At 40.0% G+C, this 22557-nt stretch overlaps 3 protein-coding genes across 3 annotated transcripts; 2 read left to right on the top strand and 1 right to left on the bottom strand.

Annotated features, from left to right (window-relative positions):
- The first annotated feature begins 306 nt into the window (after positions 1-306).
- lamtor1 (late endosomal/lysosomal adaptor, MAPK and MTOR activator 1) lies at positions 307-4894 on the top strand. The gene is made up of 5 exons (XM_069668470.1): positions 307-524; positions 1681-1820; positions 1913-1990; positions 2559-2682; positions 2897-4894. The coding sequence occupies exons 1-5, from the start codon at positions 483-485 to the stop codon at positions 2987-2989; spliced, it is 477 nt and encodes a 158-aa protein (XP_069524571.1). The 5' UTR covers positions 307-482; the 3' UTR covers positions 2990-4894.
- Positions 4895-5182: 288 nt separating this feature from the next.
- On the bottom strand, positions 5183-7124 carry lrrc51 (leucine rich repeat containing 51). The gene is made up of 5 exons (XM_069669076.1): positions 7040-7124; positions 6747-6806; positions 6185-6390; positions 5940-6088; positions 5183-5398 (listed from the first exon to the last, which is right to left on the bottom strand). Exons 2-5 carry the CDS (start codon positions 6796-6798, stop codon positions 5263-5265), a joined length of 543 nt encoding a protein of 180 aa, XP_069525177.1. The 5' UTR covers positions 6799-6806; positions 7040-7124; the 3' UTR covers positions 5183-5262.
- A 1213-nt stretch (positions 7125-8337) lies between these two features.
- LOC138596696 (nuclear mitotic apparatus protein 1-like) lies at positions 8338-21730 on the top strand. The gene is made up of 22 exons (XM_069667998.1): positions 8338-8405; positions 8571-8644; positions 9164-9252; positions 9333-9407; positions 9504-9597; positions 9714-9873; positions 10011-10150; positions 10295-10406; positions 10672-10789; positions 11040-11180; positions 12124-12237; positions 12344-16939; positions 17083-17292; positions 17379-17569; positions 17673-17807; positions 17899-18004; positions 18833-19019; positions 19341-19477; positions 19643-19936; positions 20159-20260; positions 20348-20665; positions 21581-21730. The coding sequence occupies exons 1-22, from the start codon at positions 8401-8403 to the stop codon at positions 21602-21604; spliced, it is 7422 nt and encodes a 2473-aa protein (XP_069524099.1). The 5' UTR covers positions 8338-8400; the 3' UTR covers positions 21605-21730.
- The last annotated feature ends 827 nt before the right edge of the window (positions 21731-22557 follow it).

The following is a 22557-nucleotide window of genomic DNA, read 5'->3' as shown; positions in this document are numbered from 1 at the left end:
GCCAACCACTTCTTCTTTGTTTGAATAACATATTCAGTTCGTTTTTTGTGGTTTTGTAGTTTGATCATAATTCAATTTGGAAAGACACACACTACAAATCTGCTTTTAAACGACTTTTGGCAGTAACATCATAGTTATTTTTAAAATAAAAAATGGACTTTATTATTAACCCTGTCTTTTTGGCTCTGTGTTTTTTATTTATTTACAAAGCTCACGTTTGAAAAGTCCCCCGTCATGTGACGAAGGCCACAGCTGCTTCTGAAAAACCGGAAGTGGTCGTTGTGTTGTTGCACCAGTGCTGCTGTCATGTGATAGCTCGTCCAAGGAGCTGCTGTTGTCAGTAGCTTCCTACTTTTAGATGAAGCTAAAGTGAATCGAATCAGGAGATAAGTTTTATGTTTTTTGGAGAAGATAAACGCGGCTCGTTTCTGACGGAGAACAGGGAAGCTGGGGTTGTATAGTACCGCCCCTCGGACGCTGTCATGGGTTGCTGTTACAGCAGCGAGAACGAGACCCCCGAGCAGGTAGTTAGCTGCTAGCTAGCTAAAACTGTCCTGTTTAATGTGTGTTTTTTTTACTGACAAACAAACTACGTTGCATTGTTTTATTCATCGGGGACATTTCACATATATATACAGCATTCAAGTAATGTATGACAACGTAACCAATAGGTCTTTTTTATTGTAGTTAAAATGATATGTCACCTAAAACAAGTAGCTTTAGCTTGCTAGTCTGAGCCTTGGGGAAAGGCCCAAGACAGGCTTTGAAGTTAGCTCCTCAATGTAAAACCGATTAAAGATAAGACGATGGGCAAGATTTGTACAGATCTGAAGGCTAAGAAGCATGTTATGAAAAATAAATGTACATAATGCATCCTATTTTGCTACGTCCACATTAGCAGGACATCATAATTTATGGCTTACTTACATTATTTACTGAAAGCAAAGTTGTTTAAAAGCGATCTGTACAGAACAGATTTAAAAGAACTTAATTGAATACTCAAGTGGAAAGTAAGTGACTGATATTCTGGATAACATGATCTTGTGTGTTTTTCCATATGACCGTCAAGATCCCGAGCTATTTTTAGTGTGCGGAAACAAGGCAGTTCTTCTTTTATGCACAATAGCCTCCCTAAAATGCACTTGATCGTATCATAATAATAGTTTAATGATTGTAGAAAAACATTTAATTTGCTTCGATGTTATACTCAAATACTACTAATAATAATAACCAGCCTGATAATTCAAAATTTGTCTTATTTGTAAGATAATCATCAGATAAACCAAAGGAAATTTTTTGGTTTAAATCAGTGTGAAATTGATTTGTTCTAGTTTTAGTGATCCACTTAGAAGTCCAATATTACTGGAAACAAGTAGTCTAGTGTTGGATTACAGATAACTGTTGGTTTTAGCTGTTAGCTGATTCTGATTATAGATTGGGTGAGGGTTGGTGTTTGGGTTAAGCAGTGTTTGAAAGGAATGTAACATGTTCGCACCAGTGCTGTAGAGAAGTGCATCACTATGGTTGTTGACTTGATATCTTAATCTTTTGTCACATTCTTTGATATTTATATCTGCTATATTGAATTGACACACAACTGTAACATACCCTCTTAAACTATCATGATCCAACACTCATGATAATTTTTTTGTTATTAATGGACTGGTTGACATGTTGTAGGACCATGAAGAACGTAAGCCGCTGATCCCCCCTCCTGTCAGCAAACCCCCAAATGGGACTGACTGGAACACTACCAGTGTCCCCTCAGCGCGGACAGATGAACAGGCCCTCCTTACATCCATCCTCACCAAGACAGCACAGTGAGACATTCCTTCATGTATCCATAGACAAGCCAGGTTAAGTGTGTGCCCCTGATACTAAAGCAGTAATTAATGTGTAATTATATTTTAAGGAACATCATTGATGTCTCAGCAGCCGACTCTGTCATGATGGAGCAGCATGAATACATGGACAAAGCTCGGCAATACAGGTATGTGGGTGAGCAGTTGCGTAATATTTGTTGTGGAAGGCTGTTGCTCTACTGCAGTTTTGTGTTTAGTTTTCTGTGTATAGATATGGGAAGGTTGTGGGTCTCTGTATGGACATGAGATGGCTTTTATATTTCTGCTATTAATGTACAGGACTACAGGAAAGACATTTCTGGATGAATAACATATTGTTTTAAAGTTAGCCATGTTTAAAACAGAAGGCATGTACTGATTACTGGGGGAACCTGTGTTGTTGTTGGCTTAAAATAATCCTGGGAAGAATATAACTGTTAACTATGTTGGAAATTTCTGGAGAAGGTGATAAGGGAAGTTATTCAACAGAAAAAATTGCAGCAACATCAGCCTCTCCAACTTTGCCTTATACCTCAGATACACCTACTGACTAGTTTTCTACCAGACACAGCAGCTTCTGTATGTTTAGGCTGAAATACAGGTGCAGATTTTACTGCAGGTTCTAAAGACACAACAGTCAGGTTTAAGAGACAATGTAATGTGATGAACTACAGCTAAGCTTAGCTCTCGTAACCTTGTGGTTTCCCTTTGTTTCAGTACAAAGCTGGCTGTGTTAAGCAACAGTCTGCCCCAAAAGAAAGCCCTTGCTCTCCCCTCCCTCACCAGCCAGCCCCACCAAGTGCTTGCAAGTGACCTGGTGCCATACTCAGATGTTCAGCAGGTAAATTATACACCAGCACATTTGGCAGATGCAGTATGTTGGTATGTGTTGTTTTCTTGTTGGCTACATTTAGCATCAGAGAGCCTCTCTTCTGAAAGCAGTATGCCACATATGTAGCTGTGTGAGGGTACAACTAAATGTGTGGTTTAAAATAGATTTTAAAGATGTCTAATGCTTTTCTGTTGATGCTATTTTTGTCCACCTTTCTTTGCAGGTGTCCAAGATAGCTGCATACGCTTACAGTGCAATTTCTCAAATCAAAGTGGATGCTAAAGAAGACCTGGTGGTCCAGTTTGCCATTCCTTGATTCCTTGATTCTGGCCTGCATACTATTCCTCCCATCCTGCTCTCTCTGTGTCACTTCTGCATCCTCACCCTCCAGCCCACCTATATTAAAGCATCTTGGTCATTTTGCTTCTTAGCTCTGCCTCTAACTGCTACAAAGACAAGAGACGATGTAGGATTGCACCCTATGGCTGTCCTTTAGTGTATTTAATCATGGGTCAGCAAAAAATTGTAACTATGAGCAATGGAGGGCGGTCTGCTGTAGATGTGGTTTTAAGGTGTGATGTCATTTTTACAACAAGGCCTCCGCTGTATGCAACGTGTGGATCACAGGCTTTGTCAGAACCAGCTGTGGAAAAATCCTCATTCATCGTCCCCTGGTGATCTCTTTAATCATTTTATCAACGGTTTTAAGGGCCGTTTCAGTGTCTTTATTTTTTCCCTAGGCTGTGTACTCAGGAAAGAGAGGCTAGCTTCACACCCAAGACTGTTCTCCAGAGCGGTAGGACTTTGAGCACAAGGCATTGGTTATGGGTGTATATACTTGATTCAATCTACTGGAACAAGAGAAATGAGGAAACTCCCTGGCATGGAAGAAGGAAATTATAACAGTGCCATAGGTGTGAGCGCAATGTTTGAGTATTTAAACGCATAACACAACTTGACGTTTGCACTTAATATGTCTCTAACCCTGTTCTGTCATACTGGAATGACACTGCTCATCCCTCAGTCACTCTCCTTGCACAGCAGCAGAACATGTCTAAATTTGGAGCTTAAACAAGCTAAAAAATGTCTTATTTTATTGTTAAGATGCCATCATAATTAAGGTGGTTGTAATACATTTCTGGTGTCATCCTGCACCAAGACCCGTGTTTCACTACAACCTAACATAACTTAATAAATTTCATTGAAATTTCACTGTAACAGTGTTTAAAAAGTGACAGTGAAACACGGCTGGTTGGTTATATGTTGTCCACTATGTAATCTGTTATTCCAGTTGAGGCCAAATCATAAGTGACCTGTCAATGACTGGTGTCCTCTGGTGGGTGAGGATGCAAACACAAGCAAGGAGGTGGGGGTGCTAGGTGGGCCTGCTGATGTCACTTGGGGGTGGGAAACAATGGAGCTTTCTTGGGGCAGAAGTTTCAAGTTTACAGACAGTAATGTGTCCTCTGCAGTTTTCTAGCACTAACAAAATGAGTTGGCAGACTCTTTAAATCAATCAAAGAGCTTCACGTATTTAATAGCAGCATACAGAGAAGAAGGGGGCGGGTGTGTGGAGGGTGCAGGGAGGATTATCAAATATTCATGCCTTTGTACAGAATTTTCTGATTGAATATAAAACAGATGATGGATTGTATGAAGTTCTGCTTTTTGTTGAGAGTTTGTTGGTCAGGATTGGCTAAGATCTTGTGGTGATGACAGAAGTTTTTATGAAACACAAGAACACTTTTAAAGGCTTGAGTTTGTGAGCTTCTCAACGAAGCTTATCAGATTGCTATATGATTGAGTTTTCCATATTAATCAGAAACTAACCGTAGCAGAGTGAGAGAGCGTTAACAATCTACGTACCACCGCAGATAAAATGATCCGAGACCTTTTTGTGATTATTTATTTGTGTTTTTTAAATGTATATTTGCTCTTAAGAGGAGAGCATGTGACTGTACGCGTGGGCAGGGAGCACAGTGAGTCGCTCTTGAGTCTCTAAGAAGGGATGATCTGCAAGGCTGTGATTATTTCAACCGCGCAATTGATTTGAGCTTTTTGCAATGGGTTTTTGGCATTTTTTCTGTTTTGTATGTTACTCAGATGTGTTATACTACCTGAAATATGTTTGTTATATCTTAGGCTAGTACCAAAAAGTTTTAAGATTTTCTGTTTATTTTTTGTTTGTTTTTGGTTTAATTAATTCATTAAAGATTTTCAACATAAACAGTCACGTGCCTTATTAAATGAACCATTCCCATGCTAATACCTGAAAAGTCATCAGATCAGTGATGATACACAGTCAGTAATTAACATTAATAACTGGTTAATTAATAACCGCAACTTTGTTGTAACATATCCCAGAACAATACTGAAATTATTTCAAAAACCATATCAACATCTGCAACAATATCTGTTAATTTACAGCAAATCAGAGCCAATATATCAGACACCTTTATTGACGTAAGTTTTGATTACTTATTTTTGGACAATCCAATCAGAAAACGATATCTGCCAATAATAATTAACACCAGAAATAAGCACCAAAAACTGCACGATAACCCCAACACACCATGATGGAGCCAGCAGTCAATGGAGAGTCTCCCTGCTGGCTCTTCTGCGGCTGTTGCTGTGATACCAAATCTTTGCCAGGACTCGCTCCTGGCGAGTCACAGCACTGAAGTCCATGGTCTTTAACCCAGGCAAAGCAGAAATCACACGATTCCTAGATTTAGAAATACATATTCAAGAATGAGAAATAAAAAGAAATAAATTTTGCATGTGTCTACATATAAAATTGAAATTGAATATTGAGAAGGTCCAATACCTGATGTCTTTACTGGTGTTACACTCAAACTAAGACTTTTTCACTAACAGCCTTTCTTCTCTTCTTCCTGTGTGTGTGTGTGTGTGTGTGTGTGTGTGTGTGTTTGTAACCAGTGTTGCCACGCAGACTAGGATATGTAATATGAACTTGTTCTGCAGCTAAGCACCTGTTGAAGTGTTATCTACCTACATGCTTGCCAAGCTTTCGTGCCTCACATAGATGCAATGTCACTTGAACCTTCACTCGACACATAGGAAGTGTATGACCGTATGAGGTGTTTACTTTGTGTTGGTTCCTTTCTGTACTCAACAAACTATTAGCAGTTTTAGATTAATGCTTTTGGTCGCAAAATAATAAAGAACCACTCAACAGTAGCTTCGAAGAAAATTATCTTGTGTGCAAACATTTCACAGCTAAGTATGATTGTGTTAGTCTCCACCTGTACACCTTGTTGGTTTCTATGACATTTCCATGCAGCGTGATGGTGTGTAGATGTGGGAGCACTCCCAGCCTGTCCACCTCTGACAGAATAAAAATGCTGTTGCCGTGAAGATACAACACACGCAGTTCGTGCAGCTCGTACAAAACCTAGAACATAGGCACAAACATATTGTAGGTGTTCTGTGACTGTAAGAGGGAACACAAATTAGCCACTGGTCAAAGCAATTGAGAGCGGAGGCTTACTTGATCAATGTGTGAGATTTTATTGAACGAAAGATCAAGCCAGGCGAGCTGTGATGGCTCAACCAGGAAGTGGCTGACAGTCATCTGGAGGTCATGAAGGTCAGTGATGTTGTTGTTACTGAGACGCAGGGAGCGGCTTTCGTACTTCATTTCTGAATTTCTTTTTGAAGGTCGCAGGCCGCTGCTTGGTTCCTCTGTCCATGCTTCTGAGACCACAAGCAACGTAAAATAAATGCCTGTACAATAAATACATATTTGCTGCACACTGTTTAAAAGCCATCTACGTCAATCTTGAGTTGATTTGGTAGCAACATTATCATGTTAAAGAAGAACATTTACAGTCTTTATGTACAAGGTTATCACAAACTATATAGCCTACATGGATACACTGAAAATTTCTTTATAAGGTGTGCCTATCATATGATTAGTTACACAAGCACATAAGTACACAGAATCTTCTAATATGCAGACATTACAGCAAAGACAGTCCATATAAACAATAAAGTAACGTGCCATGTGTAGAGACTGAAAACCTTAGAGGAATATGACAGAGAGTACTTACCTGCCAAGTTGATGATGTTTTTAAAAGATAGATCCACTGGAGCTCCATACATATTAACACCTGTAATGCAAACATATAGTAAATAAACCCAGTAAAACAAAAAAAACACAGTAATTTCATTTAACTGTCCCTTCAAAAAAACCCAAAAAGCTTGAATACAATTTATTTTCTCTTGTATCATATATTACCAAACATACGTTTAACCTATCCTGTCCTTTCATGCAGCGACCATAAACTGTTTCAGTTACCAACGTCAATAAACTGTTGACCTGTAGCACACATCAAACACTTACCATCAAACTAAGGTGCAATTGATAATAGTAACACCCTTCTAAGCTTATGTTATCTAGATAGCCGTGTTTTGATATAACATTAGCTTATCATTTACCCATCGATGAGACAAACACTTGTTTCCAAGGCAACGAACCGATACATCATGGGATTTGTAGTTAGGTTGATGTTGAACCTTATCTACCGATATATAGATACAATAAAATTAACCGTAGTTAGTGGTTAGCATTTTCTCGCTGTGATTAAAAACAACAACAACAAATAGTTTTGTTAAATAGGTTTGTTTGTGAGAGTTCTCTTGACTGCAAGTAACCATTTTATCTATATTCCGGCATATGCCGTATTTCATCCCGTTGGCCGAAGTCAACAATCAGAGCTAATATTCAAAAAGATTTCACCCACTGCAACCGGACTGACGCAAACAAAAAAAACAATACAGAACTAAAATAAATGTATTGATGAACAATTGTGAAAACTAAGTGCATTTTAGACTTTGTTCGAGCGCCCCTTCTCTGCCTGAATCAAAACCGAGCGCACCCGAGAGTAAGAGCGTAGTACACTTCCGGCTTTTGAACCAATCAACTTCGCCTATTTCGAGACGCGTCGATTCGTGAGAACGGATTGGCTGGTTTAATCTTCAGCAACCCTTTTGAAATTTGTCTGGTGTGGCATGGGACTGTTTATTTCGTAGCAGAAGTCAGTCGACAGAGCTGCTCGATTTTATGCGATACAGAAAAACTGGACCGAGTTTTTTTTTCTGCTTTTAAGGTGAGTCAGTGTTTTGAAGCAATCTTTTTTCATGTTTGTTTTTACGAATTGAACAGCACTCGCTAATTTATCACACAGTTAAGAGTAAGCGTTATGGTAACGGTAACTGTTAGCCAAAAAATATAGGTCAACACCAATATTAACCTAAAATTTGGTATGTTAATTAAAAGGGACATAGGGAGGGCGATGTTACACTTTATTTCTTAATTATCACAGCTGGTTGTGGATGAAAAATATGTTGACGTTAGGGAGTTCTTCACAGTAAACAGGGTGTGCTCATTCCTTAGCTGCATGACGTTAGCTACTCTTTCTCAGACTTACTGTTTTTGTTTCCAGGTTGAAATCCCTTTGAGATAAAGGGTCAACTAAAATGGCGAAGAACTTGGGTGTTCAGGCTCTTCTCGGCTGGGTAAGTGATCGTGACGTTTATTTATATTTTGCAAATGGATCCAGCAAGGCTTATTAGTAATCTGCCGCCTTATTTAACCAACTTATTATTATTTTTTTGTTGCAGGTTAACAGCATAGAACTGTCCAACCGAGAATTAACGATTGATGACTTACAAGATGGGACAATCTTACTCAAAGTCGTCTTTATGCTGTAAGTAGCAGCAAAGTGTTGAAATGCTTGGCCTGTGTAAACAAGTAAAGGTCAATGACTGTTGAGCTACATTATAAACTCACTTCTCCTGTCCATGGCTTCTTGAACATATAGCAATACCCTGTATTAAACCTCCATTTTATTGTTTCATTCTGTGTGTCTCAGGAAAAAGGAACACAACTCCTGTTTCAGTATTTCTGCTGAGGATCGCTTCAAAATCATTGCAGATTTTATTGAAAGTGAGTTTTTCTGTCTTTTTGAAATTTCATCAGATATTGGCTTTTGTTCATAAAAGTGTGAATTTAAGTCTGGGCTTTATGTTAAAAAAAGTCTTAAGTTTTATATAAGAGTCTTACAATTTTTTTGGCATAGTGCGGGACCTTTCCTCCCTTCTCCTTGCTGTGTTTGTGTTAGGAAAGGATTTACATGACTGCTAAAGCATTTGGTATTTCTAAGAAGTTCACTGTGAGTAGCTTGGAGAAAGCTGAAACCCAGAATTATGGTAATTAATAGTTTTTCACTGACATCCCCTGTTTGAAAATTTCGGATCAGTTGCACCTCTCACCACACCTCACATCACATTTGGGTGTGGTCTGGCGTGTGACCTGTTGCACCTGTAAAGATGCCAGATCATGAAGTCAGGGTATAAGTAACACACCACGAGTGTGCCTTTTTCCTTTTTGTTAATTTGCTCAGGTAGATTTTAAATTCTGCACTGTTTTGAGAATGAACATTTCTTTGTCTATTTTGCTTATCAGGAGATTGCAGATTCAGTGCAACCAAAGGCACTTCAGTATCTTGGGACAACATAAGAGATGGAATCAAACTAACAGTAGAAGTTGCAAAGGTAAATGGCAAAGAGAGAAATTATATGAAGGTAAACACAAACATGGACCCATTCTGACTCATTCTTTGTGATACCACCAGGTGCTTTTGTTGCTGGTATACCATGACATAATGAATGACCGCTGCACTCTTAACATGTTGGACTGCAATGTGGAGGTAAGCAGAGAGCTGTTCTGTGACTTCCTGCATGAAATTTCATTCAACATGTGTTGTGTTGCCATAATTTACTTGTATGAACTTCTTATTCTTCAGCGAGAGATAGCAAACCTAACTACTTCCTTTGTGATGGAGAGCGACGGCTGTGTTTATCTGAGCAAAGGACTTGATGCGTATTTGGCAAAGAGATGTAAGTCATAAGCGTATGGTGTCACAAATGCAATGTACCTGTGTAACAAAAGCTTTTTTGTGTTAATTTTACGCATGCTGTAAATATGTCTAAAAGTATCTCGCCGTGATTTTCAGATTTACCTGTGTCCCGTGAAGTATTTGAGCGATCAGCAACCACCTCTACCTCCAGTGTGTCGACTGTGTTGTCGCTCTCAGATGATGAGTCCCCCATGTTCTCCCGCACACAGAAAGTCACATTTGTGGACATGCAAACTGTGGCTTCTTCTTCAGTCAGGTATAAATGTAGACCAACATTTTTCCAGCTTAAAACTCATTGTGTTCATCAGACGTGAATAAGAAACTCATGTGGGCAACTTTAGTCCAAACTTAGGTCAATATCTTATATTGTTTGATCTGCTTTTATTTTCACAGCAGGTCTCCTCTGCAGGATATCATGAACACACCTAAATTTCAGCTGAGGAAGATGCAACGACAGATGATCAAGGAGAGAGATTACAGAGATGGGTTGGAGAGGGAGCTGGCCAGCAAGCTTGCACTCATTGTACAGAGAGGTAGAACATTTATAATCTTTGGATAAAATCATTGTCCGTTATGTTGATGAGAAAAATAGATGGAACTTTTGGCATGTTATTTATTTAAGTTTATTTAACTCTTCTCTTCAAATTAAACTCTGTTCCATACTTTGTTTCCTTCAGAGTCCCAGATTAACCAGTTGCAGTATCGCCTGGATAAGCTGAAAGAGGAGCAAGGTGATCAGGAGCAGGTTATCAGGGATCAAATCAATGAGCTTGAGAACAAGAACAACACGTAAGTACCCAGTTTTTTATTTAATACCACATTTTGCACCAAATATGTGTGTTGAGTTTATGAATTATATTTACTTCTATGCTGTGACACCTTCCCATTTTTTTTCTCAGACTGCTTTTGTCTATTTTAAAATGATTAACAAGTGTCTGAGAATGTTATTTTATCAACAGATTTTGCCTGTGTACAAATTGGAACTTGTGTGTTCTTTTCAGGAAAACATAATTTCATAACTAAAACCACTGATTTGCTTTGCTTGATGTCTCAGGTTACAGTTGCGTCTCAATGAGATCTTAAAGCAAAACAAAGACTTCAAGAGTTCTTCTTCACTTATGGAGCGCAAAGTGGATGAGCTGACAGAAGAAAATGGTGTGCTCTCTTCACAGGTAATCACATGACAAATCCAAAGTTTGTCTCTGCTAAATGCAATCTTTGACTTCTCATTTATGTGGGCATTAGATATCAGTGTCAGTCAGTTTCAACATGAGTAGACTTCCTCAAAATCGAATCATAAGGACATACTGGTAGTGTCAAGTCTAAGTGGGTTCAGCACTAGTAGTTACCCTCAGATGTGTTAATGTTGAAATTCAAACCTTATTACAGACTCTAATTGTTGTCTTTATATAATGCATGCAGATGAGAGCAGTGTGTTCACAGCTGGCCATCTTTGAGGCAGAAGTTGGCAGGCTGACAGAAACCCAAGCATCTGCTCAGGAGGACTGGAGGATCAACAAAGGCCACCTAGAGTCTGAACTCAGCCAAGCTACAGCTCAAAAGGTAGATACGTCCTCCCAACAGAGGTTGTTTTAACACCTGCACAGTGATTCATATTGAACAAATTAGAACTAGATATTGTTCAAAAAAACTATTTTGTTGTGTATAACAATGATTTGTTATAATATTAGTCAGACATGTAACAAGGGTTAGGTGTGCAGAAATGCCCAAGTTATCTTAAATTATTTGGTTGGATAAAACCGAGTGGAAATATGATTTAAAGTAGGGATGCATGATATTGGATTTTTTGCCGATATCCTGTACGCCGATTTTTTACAACTCATTTAGCTGATAACCGATACTGATATTTTTCCCCGCACACCTAATTGCAGAGATCATCAACTCTCTTATACTCTTATCACATTTGTTACAACGGTCGGGGTGACGGGTCTTGAGATGGTTAATCAAGTTTGTAGTGTTGAAAGACTTTGCCTTGGTTCCTCATTGCATCACCGAAGCTGAGCAGTCATTGCAAATAGTTTTGCTATCTATTTCGGAAACTTCCACACCACGGAAATTTTGGCTTCTAACTCTCACATGCTGCAGGTAGACACACGTGATGTCGACACACGTGATGTCATCACGCTGCTCCGGGGACATTGCGCCGAGGTCGGGCGTTTAATCAAGTATGCAGCAGCCCATTATTTTAAAGGTTATAATTATATATAATGTATAATAAATATATATATATATATATATATATATATATAGTTAATTATATCGGCGGATATCGGCGTGTTCATTTTTAAGCCAATGTCGGCCGATACCGATAACGTGCCGTTAATATCGTGCATCCCTAATTTAAAGAAAATAAATTGGAAGAAAGGCAAAATTTTAAGTATTGGACTGTCTTCCACAAACAGTTCTGTGTTGAATGGAATCACTCTATTTCTCCATTACTCTTGTTGTTTTACTTTTCTTTACTATGATCCTCCCTGTTTCGCAGGAGCTGCTGACTGAACAAATTCAGATCCTCCAGGGAAAGATTTCCTGTTTGGAGGATGAAATAAGCAGAGCCACTAAGGAAGAAGTAGGCGAGAACATGGGGCCTGTGATAGAGGTAAAGTCCTTAATTCTATGTAAAAGCTGACAATTGTATTATACAACTTAATTCTATAAATAATTACAAATATTTTACTTATTGTCTTCTTTTCCTAAACTGCCAGAGAGAAAAGTTTGAGACTGAGATTAACGGTTTGAAGAATGAGCTGGAGAGCGCAGTTTGCTCCCTGAAAGAGGCTGAGGTGGAGATTCAGGCCAAAAAACAGCAGCTGGAAGGGTATCAGCAAGAAATTATTCAACAGAAAGATCTCTTGAATCAACAGAAGTCCCAAACAGATAACATGATTCAAGCTAAGGATGAAGTTTTAAATAAGTTGCAAAAGGAGATCACAGAACAGAGAGCCGTCCTCCAGCAAGAGATCCAGCATCTCAAGCTCCAACTTGAGCAAGCTGAGCAGCAGAAATTGGAGCAGATGACCATACTACAACAGCATATAGCTGCCTGTGAACAAGACGTTAAAGAACTAAAGGAAATTAAGAAAGAGAAGGAAGACCTTCTTCATCAGACTGAGGAAAAGGTAAAAGATCTTGAGACAAAGCTTTCTGCTGCCAGTTCTCTCTTGGCTGATAAAGACCAACATATTCACAGTCTCGGGGAAGAAGTTCACATTCTCAGAGATGAAACCAAACAATCCAAAAATGAAATTCAAGCCAAAGAGGAAATGCTTGCCAAATTACTTCTGGAGAAGTCGAATGAGCAAGAAATTCTTAATAACACAATCCACACCATGACTGTCAAAATGGAAGACCTTGGCTCTACTCTGAAACAGGCTGAGCAGGATATTCAACTTAAGCAAGACCAACTGGCTAAAACCCAACAAGAGAATATCCAACACAGGGAGGTGCTCCAACAACAGATTGCCACTTGTGAAGAGGAGATTCAGAGGTTAAACCAAGTGATTCAGGTTAAAAATGAGCAGCTTCTTATTCTAAAGAGTGACAGCTCCCGACAGTCGGAATTACTGGAGCACGAGATTGAAGCTCTAAAAGGCCAACTAGAAAGTCTGAATAACGCTCTTAGAAATGCTGAGGAAAAAGTTCAGACACAGGAGGCTATGCTAATGAAGCAGGAGCAGGAAAAGGCCTTTCAGACAGAGCTCCTGCAGCAGCAACTGTCTGCTTCTGAAGAGATGGCAAAGAACATGAAGGAAGACATTCAGTCCAAAGAGGAACAGATGAACATGTTGAAAAAACAAAGTTCAGAGCAGTCAGATCTATTACATCAAGAGATCCAAGATTTAAAGAAAGAGGTTGAGAGTCTTAGTTCTTCTCTCAGGGGAGCTGAAGAGAGTTTGCAATCCATGGAAAATCTGTTTGCCGAGCAGCAACTGCAGAGCACTCAAGATATGGAGGCACTCCAAGCACAGGTGGTAGCTTCACAAGATGACGTGAAGAAGCTAAATACAGAGATTCAGGCTAAGGAGGAACAGTTAATTCTGCTCAAAACTGAGTCCTCTTCCCACTCTGAAGTTCTACAGAATGAGATCCAAACTCTTTGCGACCAAGTACAAAGTTTGAATGAATCTTTGAAGATTTCAACGGAGCAGGTGCAGGCTAAAGAAAACCTGCTGACTCAGAAAGAAATACAGATTTCTCAGGAAAAGGATAAGTTTCAAAACATGATGACAACCTCTGAAGAGGAAATAAGAAGCCTTAGGGAGCAGATACAGACTAAAGAGGAACATCTAACTACATTAAAACAGGAGGGCTCAAAACAATCTGATGTGCTACAGCAAGAGATCAAATGTCTGAAAGAACAACTAGCTAATGTGGGTGAGTCTCTGACAAAGGCTGAGAAGCAGGTTCAGACTCAACTGGCTGTGCTTTCGAAACAGGAGGAAGACAGTGCTCAGCAGAAGGAGATGCTGTCAGCTTCTGGGGAGGAGATGAGGAAGATGAAAGAGGAGATCCAAGCTAAAGAGGATCAGCTGATTCTGCTGAAGAGTGACAGCTCAGAGCAGACAGAACTACTACATCAAGAGATCCAAAATTTAAAGAAACAGGTTGAGAGTCTAAGTTCCTCTCTTAGGAATTCTGAGGAAAATTTGCAATCCAAGGAAAATCTGTTTGCTGAGCAGCAACTGCAGAGCACTCAGGATATGGAAGCACTCCAAGCACAGGTGGTAGCTTCACAGGATGAGGCGAAGAGGTTAAATGCAGATATTCATGCTAAGGAGGAACAATTAATTCTGCTCAAAACCGAGTCCTCTTCCCACTCTGAAGCTCTACAGAATGAGATCCAAACTCTTGGACACCAAGTACAAAGTTTGAACGAATCTTTGAAGACTTCAATGGATCAGGTTCAGGCTAAAGAAAATCTGCTGACTCAGAAAGAAATAGAGATTTCTCAGGAAAAGGATACATTTCAAAACATGATGACAACCTCTGAAGAGGAAATAAGAAGCCTTAGGGAGCAGATACAGACTAAAGAGGAACATCTAACTACATTAAAACAGGAGGGCTCAAAACAATCTGACGTGCTACAGCAAGAGATCAAATGTCTGAAAGAACAACTAGCTAATATGGGTGAGTCTCTGACAAAGGCTGAGGAGCAGGTTCAGACTCACTTGGCTGTGCTTTCGAAACAGGAGGAAGAGTGTGCTCATCAGAAGGAGCTGCTGTCAGCTTCTGAGGAGGAGGTGAGGAAGATGAAAGAGGAGATCCAAGCTAAAGAGGATCAGCTGATTCTGTTGAAGAGTGACAGCTCAGAACAGACAGAACTACTACATCAAGAGATCCAAAATTTAAAGAAACAGGTTGAGAGTCTAAGTTCCTCTCTTAGGAATTCTGAGGAAAATTTGCAATCCAGGGAAAATCTGTTTGCTGAAAAGCAACTTCAGAGCACTCAGGATATGGAGGCACTCCAGGTACAAATGGTAGCATCTCAAGATGAGGCGAAGAGGCTAAATGGGGATATTCGTGCAAAGGAGGAACAGTTAATTCTGTTGAAGACTGAGTCCTCTAGATACTCCGAAGGGCTGCAGCAGGAGATTGAAAATCTGAATATACAAATAAAAAGTGTGAGCAATTCTCTTGAGATCGCCAAGAACCAGGTTCAGGCCAAAGATGATATGATTGCCAAGCAGGAGCAGGAGAGTGCTTTGCAGATTGAGGCACTTAAAAAGCACAGTGCAGTTCTTGAGGGGGAGGTTAATCGGCTGAGGGTGGAGATCCAAACTAAAGAGACTGTGGTAGACAACCTAAAGACAGAGAGTGACAAGGAGTCTCAGGAACTTCAGAATGAGATCCAAACTCTGAGGGACCAAGTAAACCGTTTGAGTGAATCTTTGAAAACTACAAATGAGCAGGTTCAGGCTAAAGAAAACCTGCTGACTCAGAAAGAATTTGAGATTTCTCAAGAAAAAGGCAAATTTCAAAACATGATGACATCCTCTGAAGAGGAAATGAGAGGGCTTAAGGAGCAGATCCAGACTAAAGAGGAGCAGATGGTCACACTCAAACAAGAGGGCTCCAAACATTCAGACATGCTTCAGCAAGAGAAACAATGTCTAAAAAACCAACTTACTAATATGGGTGAGTCTCTCATAAAGGCCGAAGAGCAGATGAAGACTCAGCTGGCTGTGCTATCCAAACAGGAGAAGGAAAGCGCTCATCAGAAGGAGCTTCTGCAGCAGCAGCTTTCTGCTTCTGAAGAGGAGGTGAAGAAGATAAAAGAGGAGATCAGAGCTAAAGAGGAACAGATGACAAAGCTGAAGACTGACGGCTCAGAGCAGTCTGATCTGCTCCATCAAGAGATCAAAAGTTTAAAGACGCAGGTGGACTCTCTTGGCTCCTCACTGAGGAAGACTGAGGAGGATATGCGATCCAAAGAAGATCTGTTGGCTCAACAACAACAAGAAAATACTCAGCAGAGGGAGGCACTTCAAAACCTACAGGAGAAGGTCAAACAAGTGGAGATTCTGCAAAAACAGATCAATTTGTGTGAAGAAGAGATTCACAAGCTAAACGAATCTCAGATTGAGAAAGACAGTCTCCTTCTCACAGCTGAGGAGAAGCTGTCTGCCATCAACACACTTGTAGCTGACAAAGACCAAAATCTGACCAATCTCAGAGAAGAGGTTGCTGCTCAAGCTAGCTTGGTTCATAAAGCTAAAGAGGAAGCTGAAGCCAATAAGCAAATGCTGGCCGAGGTAAAGGAGGAGAGCTCCAAACAGACAGATGTTCTTCAACATGAGATCCAGGATCTGAAAGCAGAGGTGGAAACCATTTCTCTTAAACTTCTGGCTAAAGAGCAGATGCTACTTCAAACTCAGCGCGAGGCTTCCCAGCAGATTGACCTCCTTCAGATTCAGCTTGTCTCAGTAAAAACAGAGACCCAAGCTGCACAGGAGCAGCAGGTTGTTACTTTTAAGGAAAAGGAGACTCTTGTTCAGGAAAAAGAAGCACTTGTGGCCAGGATATTTCAGCAAGAAATGGATGAGAAAGCTCTTAAGACACAACTTGAAGCCACACTCTTTGAAAAGGAGACACTTGCTCAAGCCAAACAAGCCATAGAGAAGGAGAACGTAGCCTCCCTTAAACTGGAATCAGTGTTACAGCAAGAGCTGGAAATGCTGAAAATGGAGAGGGAGAAACTGTTGAAAGAGAAAGAAAAAGCTGTTGAATTTGAGACGCTGAAGAGAGGCCTGCAGGAACAGCTCTCGGCTAAATCAGAGGCTGCTGAACACTACAAAGCGCAGGTTGGTGTGACCACAAACACAATTCACGACCTGTAACTCTGTACATACATATGATTGATTCTGATCTATTCCTTTCGTTTCGTTTTGTTTCGTACTCTTGACCAGTAACAACAATTGAGATTTGTTTTATCACAATGCAACAGATGGAGAAGGCAGTGAGCTTTTACAATAGCAAGAAGCAGCTTCTCAAGGAGAGCCAAGAGCAGGTTGTCGAACTCCAGAATTCCTTAGAGGTTAAAGAGCGTGAAGTAAAGGCTATTACCATGGAGAACAAGATCCTTCAACTGGATTTGGAAAAGGTCCAAACCAATGAGAAGAAACTTGTGAGCATGGTGACCAGTTTGGAAGCACAGGTTGGTATTGTTTATTGAAACACTAGAACTGAGCATAAACACATAACTGTAGCGCTGATCTTCATCACTGTATCTTTTCACCATAGCTGGCCTTTGCTGACCGTAACCTGCGGGCACAGAACAAGATCTATGGGAATGAGAGAAGTGCAACAGAGTCGTGTCACTTTGAGGTTCCCAGTGGACAGTCAAGTGTTCATACTAGAGCAGAAGTGAAGAGGACCATGAGCTCGGACAGCCTGGACCAGAGCTCTCTGGATGACTCTCTGAACACCACAAGGTAATACACATCTCAGAAAAGTAACAGTTAATCGATTAAAAGCATATTTGGAATACCTTATGGTTGTAATCTCCAACAATGCTCTGTCTCCCAACTTTTCCAGGAAACTTTCCGCACCTGAATCAAGCACACCGCTTGTTCGCAGTTCTGAGCGCTTGGCAGCCAAACGTTGTGGTCTACAGGCTGAGTCACTGGAAACCCTGTACTTTACGCCAATAAACAACAGACAGATCAACAGGTTTGTCACACTGTTATAACAGTCTTAAATAAATTGCTGTTTTTATTCATACTCTACAAATGAGATTATTGTTATGCATTTCATCCCCCAGGACCAGTACAGAGCATAAAATGGAACTGGATTCAGCCCGGAAAAACCCGACTTCATCTGTCAAGCGTCGCAGGACCACGCAGGTTATTAACATCACCATGACCAAGGTGGAGGAAAATCACTTGCACACTTTCTGCATGTTTTGCACAATAACACACAGTTGAAATGGTTATATTTGAATGATCAACATGTCTTTTTTAACTAGGACAATTGGCCTCATTCACTAATATCTGCGCAGAAATGTTCTTACTCTCCGCATAAAATAAGTAGTTGTGCAAAATCACTGGCGGATTTATGACACGTGCGTACCGACCAATTTTGTTCTCACCACCGTGTGTATGTTAGTAAATCAGAACCATTCTAAATTGACAGGCGCGTGTCCGCGATCTGCAATCAGCATACTGCCACGCCTCTATTTCTCTATATAAGGTCCATACATTAGTAAATTCAATTATTGTTGTCTATTAAAGCCTTTTTTTTTCAATAAATAAAGTTTTAACATAATATGCATTTAGTTAAAAGGGTGTGTGTTAACATTTCCTAGGACATTTCTTTCATCATTTGTTGCGTACGCATGGTCTGAGGGAGTTCTAAATTTGTTCGCAGAGTATGAAGAAATGTAGGTAAGAACAAATTGATGAATCCAAGATTTGTGCGTCAATCGTGCGTACGCAAAGTTCACGCACAGATTCGTGCGTACGCACTGTTTGTAAATGAGGCCCATTGTCTGTCTAATATTTAACTGTTATATCAACACAGTTTTTACTATAAAGCTGTGTACTATTCTGGTTGTTGCAAGCAGCCAGCACTGCTCTCAGTTACCTTTAGCACAGTAAAAAACTGAACCTAAATGTTTTAACTTACCCTTTCCAAACATCCACACTCCGAATGCTTTATGATCCAACCACAAGTGACTGTTAAACTCTGATCTGTAGAAAACCCCAGGCGGCGGTGAAGCTGATGAGACTTTCTACAGTCTGGCTTCGGCTCGCTCCCAACCAAACCTCTCTGCACGACCTGTGTCTGTAGAGCTTTTTGACACGCCTGCCAGAATGACCGGCACTGCCAGTGACCAGCTTATCGGTCTTCCAGGGTACAGACGAAGCACGATCCACTCACAGCGTAAGTAGACACCACTGTATGGTGGTAACATGAAGCTAGGGCTGCAACTAACCATGATTTTCATTATCAATTTTTTGGTCAGTAAGATGCTAACACCCCAAAATATTCCCTCTAAATTAGTTGACTGTGCTAGAAGTGATTCTCCTAAAAAAAATAACATTAAACTCTTGAATGCCTTGACTGAATGCTGATTTGTTAATGTTTGTGGGGAAACCTTACTAATACGTTATAAAAAAATGGTAATTAATTGTAGATAAGGAATAGTGATGGGTTTTGAGTGTAACTTGTTCCTCTTTTTTTTGTATGCCTGTTTGTCTTTAGCCACGAGTACATTCTGTGTGGGGACAGAGAACGAACCTGACGGTGGACCTGATGACTGGATGAGGATTGCTGAGCTCCAGGCCAGGAACAAGGCCTGCCTCCCTCATCTAAAGAGCAGCTACCCTGTGGAGTCTGAGGTTAGTGGAGAGGGGCACTCACACACAGAACAGGCATGCAGTTGCCCTTACACATTAGAGACATTCATTTATAGTTGATTTTTGGGTTCAGTCTCTTGCCCAAGAAATGCTGAAATATTTTAACAGCAGCTTTTAAGACAATTGTTTCTCTGTCTGTTCCTCTAGACTCTCCTCGGTGGCACATTACGTTTCACAGATGAAGAACTCCGTTCGGGTGACCCATCTGACACAATCCGCCGGGCATCCATGATGCCTGGCCAGCTGCAAGACTCACTCACCTCCCATCGGCACTCCCTCATGGTGGGACACTCCGGTGCTGCAGCCAGTACTCGCTCTCATCGTCTGTCTTTGATGCCAGGACAACTGCCTTCAAAACCCATCAGCTCCTCCCAGCTGAGAAGTCCGAAAGGCTCAAAGCGGTCTGCATCTACTCTGTCTGTTCATCAAATGTCACCTGAGGTTGGTTTGCATCAGCACACATGGGAATACTTGTTTAATCTTGTGTTGATACTTTTTTGTTTAATCTAATTTATTTGTAATGGTAAAATTGAAGTTTAGCGTTTATAATTTCGTTTTTGCTAACTAAAGTATGTTGATAGAAGGCTAGCAGCTTATATGATACACTCTTTTCTTTTCTTTCACTTTTTCTAACTTGTATTTTTTCCTGATTCCATCCTACAGAAAAAGGTGAAGGCCAGCTGCTTCCCCCGTCCCCTCACTCCCAAAAACAGGAACGTTATCAGCGGACCCTCCAGCTCTCAGCTCCAGCCTGCCCTCAGTCCAGTGAGTGTAAAATTTCCACACACTCTAGAAATAGAATCACTTGTATATCGTGCTTCTCTAATATTTTTACTTAAATAATTATCCTAGGCTGACCGGAGACAGTCAATGATGTTCAGCATCGACAACACCCCTAAAAACAGCAACTACCTAAAGAAAGGGCTGAACAAACTGCGCAGCTCGACCCGAAAATCTCCAGGCAAAAGCTCAAAGAAGTCGCCTGCTCAGACATCTGCACGCCGGTGCCAGGAGAACATACCTTCTGGAAATTCTCGTGCTGGGGTGGTGCGAGGAGGCAGACCTGGCAGCTTTAAGTCACCCCAGGTGTCAACCAAAGGACAGAGGAAGTCTCCACGAGCAGCCAGCAGGACGGCTAAGTCTCCTGGACTGACTTCAAGTGCTCGCAAGGTAAACACCGACACATAGACAAATCCATTCGGGGTTTTAAAGGACACAATTAAGGATTTTTAAGGTAGGCTGTGGAGGTTTCATCATCTGCATATGCATGAATGCTGCTTGTTGTGTAGTTGCAGCAGGTATGATGGAAAATCTCTCTGAAGACATGTACATCATGAGGTCTCATTGTTGCACTGTGTATATGTGTTGTACCTATACAGCTCTATACAGCTGAGTTAATGGTCAAAGCTCCAAAGGGTATTTTAATAGTAATGTATGCTCAGTCATTTCATTGCTTGCTGAAGGTAGATAAAATATAAGCATATCCACTTTAAAAACATTTTTATTACAAGGACTCCAATTCCATAAACATTTTGACTTTACAAATGGGTTTAACAGTTGCATCATGCACCACTTCCCTAGTAATGCCTAGTAAAGAAAATGCAAGGCAGGATTTATTGCAGGATTATTGTGTTACATTGAATTAGAATTGCACAAGTGTACCTTTTATTAACTTTTAAAAAGAAATAAGGTGAAAGAGGACTTACTTGAAATGTTTTCAGTCAATTCATCTCTGTAACCGCTGAATTTGGACACTGTTTTTTCAGAAGCACGTGACTATAAATGAGAAAAATCTTGCTGGAAGTCTTAAAAGGTCACAATTGTTTAATAAAAGTTATTGTAATTTAGTTTTGGGGGGTTTGTTTCTGGACACTGACTGACTGGCTGGTGGTTGTCACGTTTTGCAAAAATAACTCACGATGTGTTCAATTCTTATTACAACCAAAGGGTGTCTGCATGTCTCTATATAACACTAAACTCGGCAGCATGTGGTTTCAGCTTAAACTATTAAACTAAATGTCATATTGATGTTGTTTAGAAATGTAATTGAAGTTTAAACTGTTTTTGTTTTGTTTTTGTCCACAGATGATGAGCAGGATGAAGGTGTGAGGACTGATGTTTTGATCATCTACAGTTGTACTTAATCATACTTTTTTTTTAAACTTTTTTTTGCCTTCACAAAGGCAATTTCATTTTTATTGTTGTCTATCAGGACTTTTTACAATCTTCTTTTAATCTGCCTTTATTTTTCTCTGTATTATATTTACATGTTTGTCAATAAAAAATATTTAAATGACACATTGCGGTAAAGCCTGCTAATTGAGCTTTTGACCTGTTCAGAGTTGGCTCTATGGTATGGTACTGTAGGTTATAGAAAGGTTCAAGTTCCTTTGGGCTCACCTGTTCAAAAGAGAGGCCCACACATAAACACACTTATTACAATGACATACATTAATGCTAACATATTTATTATGTAGGACGACACTATAAAACTACTTTGACAGTAGATCTGAAGAGCCACTGGGAATTGACTCCAAAGACCAAAACAAAAATAGTGGTAATATACATTTTATTAAATGAAAGGAAATTTAATAACCTATTAAGTTATACCATTACAGTTAGAGTTGATCCATTTCGCAAAATATATCAGACCAGACCTTTTCAAACTGTTGGTGTTCAGACAGCACGTGAAAATATGTCACTTCAGGACTTCGTAGGACTTCCGGTAATCGCCTCAAACTTTCAAAATATAAAATATTTTTAATTTTTCAGTTTTTGTAGTGTAAAGAATGTAAACTTCATCTTTAAGCCTAGCATATCAAAACCTAGACTACTGGTTGATGTAAATAATAAAGATGACAATAATGTGCATTATATTAAATGTGGAGTTTTGATAATGCAGCAAATCAAAGTGCATAACAACTACTGTATTTGTACAATTAATGCTCAAACTGCCTGCATTCTCACCTGTTCTCACATTGAATATCTAGCTGTGTAGGTAAAAAAACATAAAGCTCTTGGGACAAAGTAATTTGATATCTCATATGCGCAATTACATTTAA

This window comes from Semicossyphus pulcher, unplaced genomic scaffold, assembly GCF_022749685.1.
Source record: "Semicossyphus pulcher isolate SPU_LCO1_2020_fin unplaced genomic scaffold, fSemPul1.0.p SCAF_19, whole genome shotgun sequence".
In the NCBI taxonomy this organism is placed as follows: domain Eukaryota; kingdom Metazoa; phylum Chordata; class Actinopteri; order Labriformes; family Labridae; genus Semicossyphus; species Semicossyphus pulcher.
This window is presented reverse-complemented; position numbering and strand designations above follow the sequence as displayed.

Coding starts and splice junctions, on each gene's coding strand:
- lrrc51 (XM_069669076.1), bottom strand. CDS start 6,798: ATGTATGGAGCTCCAGTGGATCTATCTTTTAAAAACATCATCAACTTG. Junction 6,089..6,184: donor AAATCTCACACATTGATCAA/GTAAGCCTCCGC, acceptor CCTATGTTCTAG/GTTTTGTACGAGCTGCACGA. Junction 5,399..5,939: donor GAAACCAACAAGGTGTACAG/GTGGAGACTAAC, acceptor TTCTAAATCTAG/GAATCGTGTGATTTCTGCTT.
- LOC138596696 (XM_069667998.1), top strand. Junction 10,151..10,294: donor TGCACTCATTGTACAGAGAG/GTAGAACATTTA, acceptor TGTTTCCTTCAG/AGTCCCAGATTAACCAGTTG. Junction 17,808..17,898: donor AACAACAGACAGATCAACAG/GTTTGTCACACT, acceptor TTCATCCCCCAG/GACCAGTACAGAGCATAAAA.
- lamtor1 (XM_069668470.1), top strand. CDS start 483: ATGGGTTGCTGTTACAGCAGCGAGAACGAGACCCCCGAGCAG. Junction 1,821..1,912: donor ATCCTCACCAAGACAGCACA/GTGAGACATTCC, acceptor TTATATTTTAAG/GAACATCATTGATGTCTCAG. Junction 1,991..2,558: donor GACAAAGCTCGGCAATACAG/GTATGTGGGTGA, acceptor CCTTTGTTTCAG/TACAAAGCTGGCTGTGTTAA.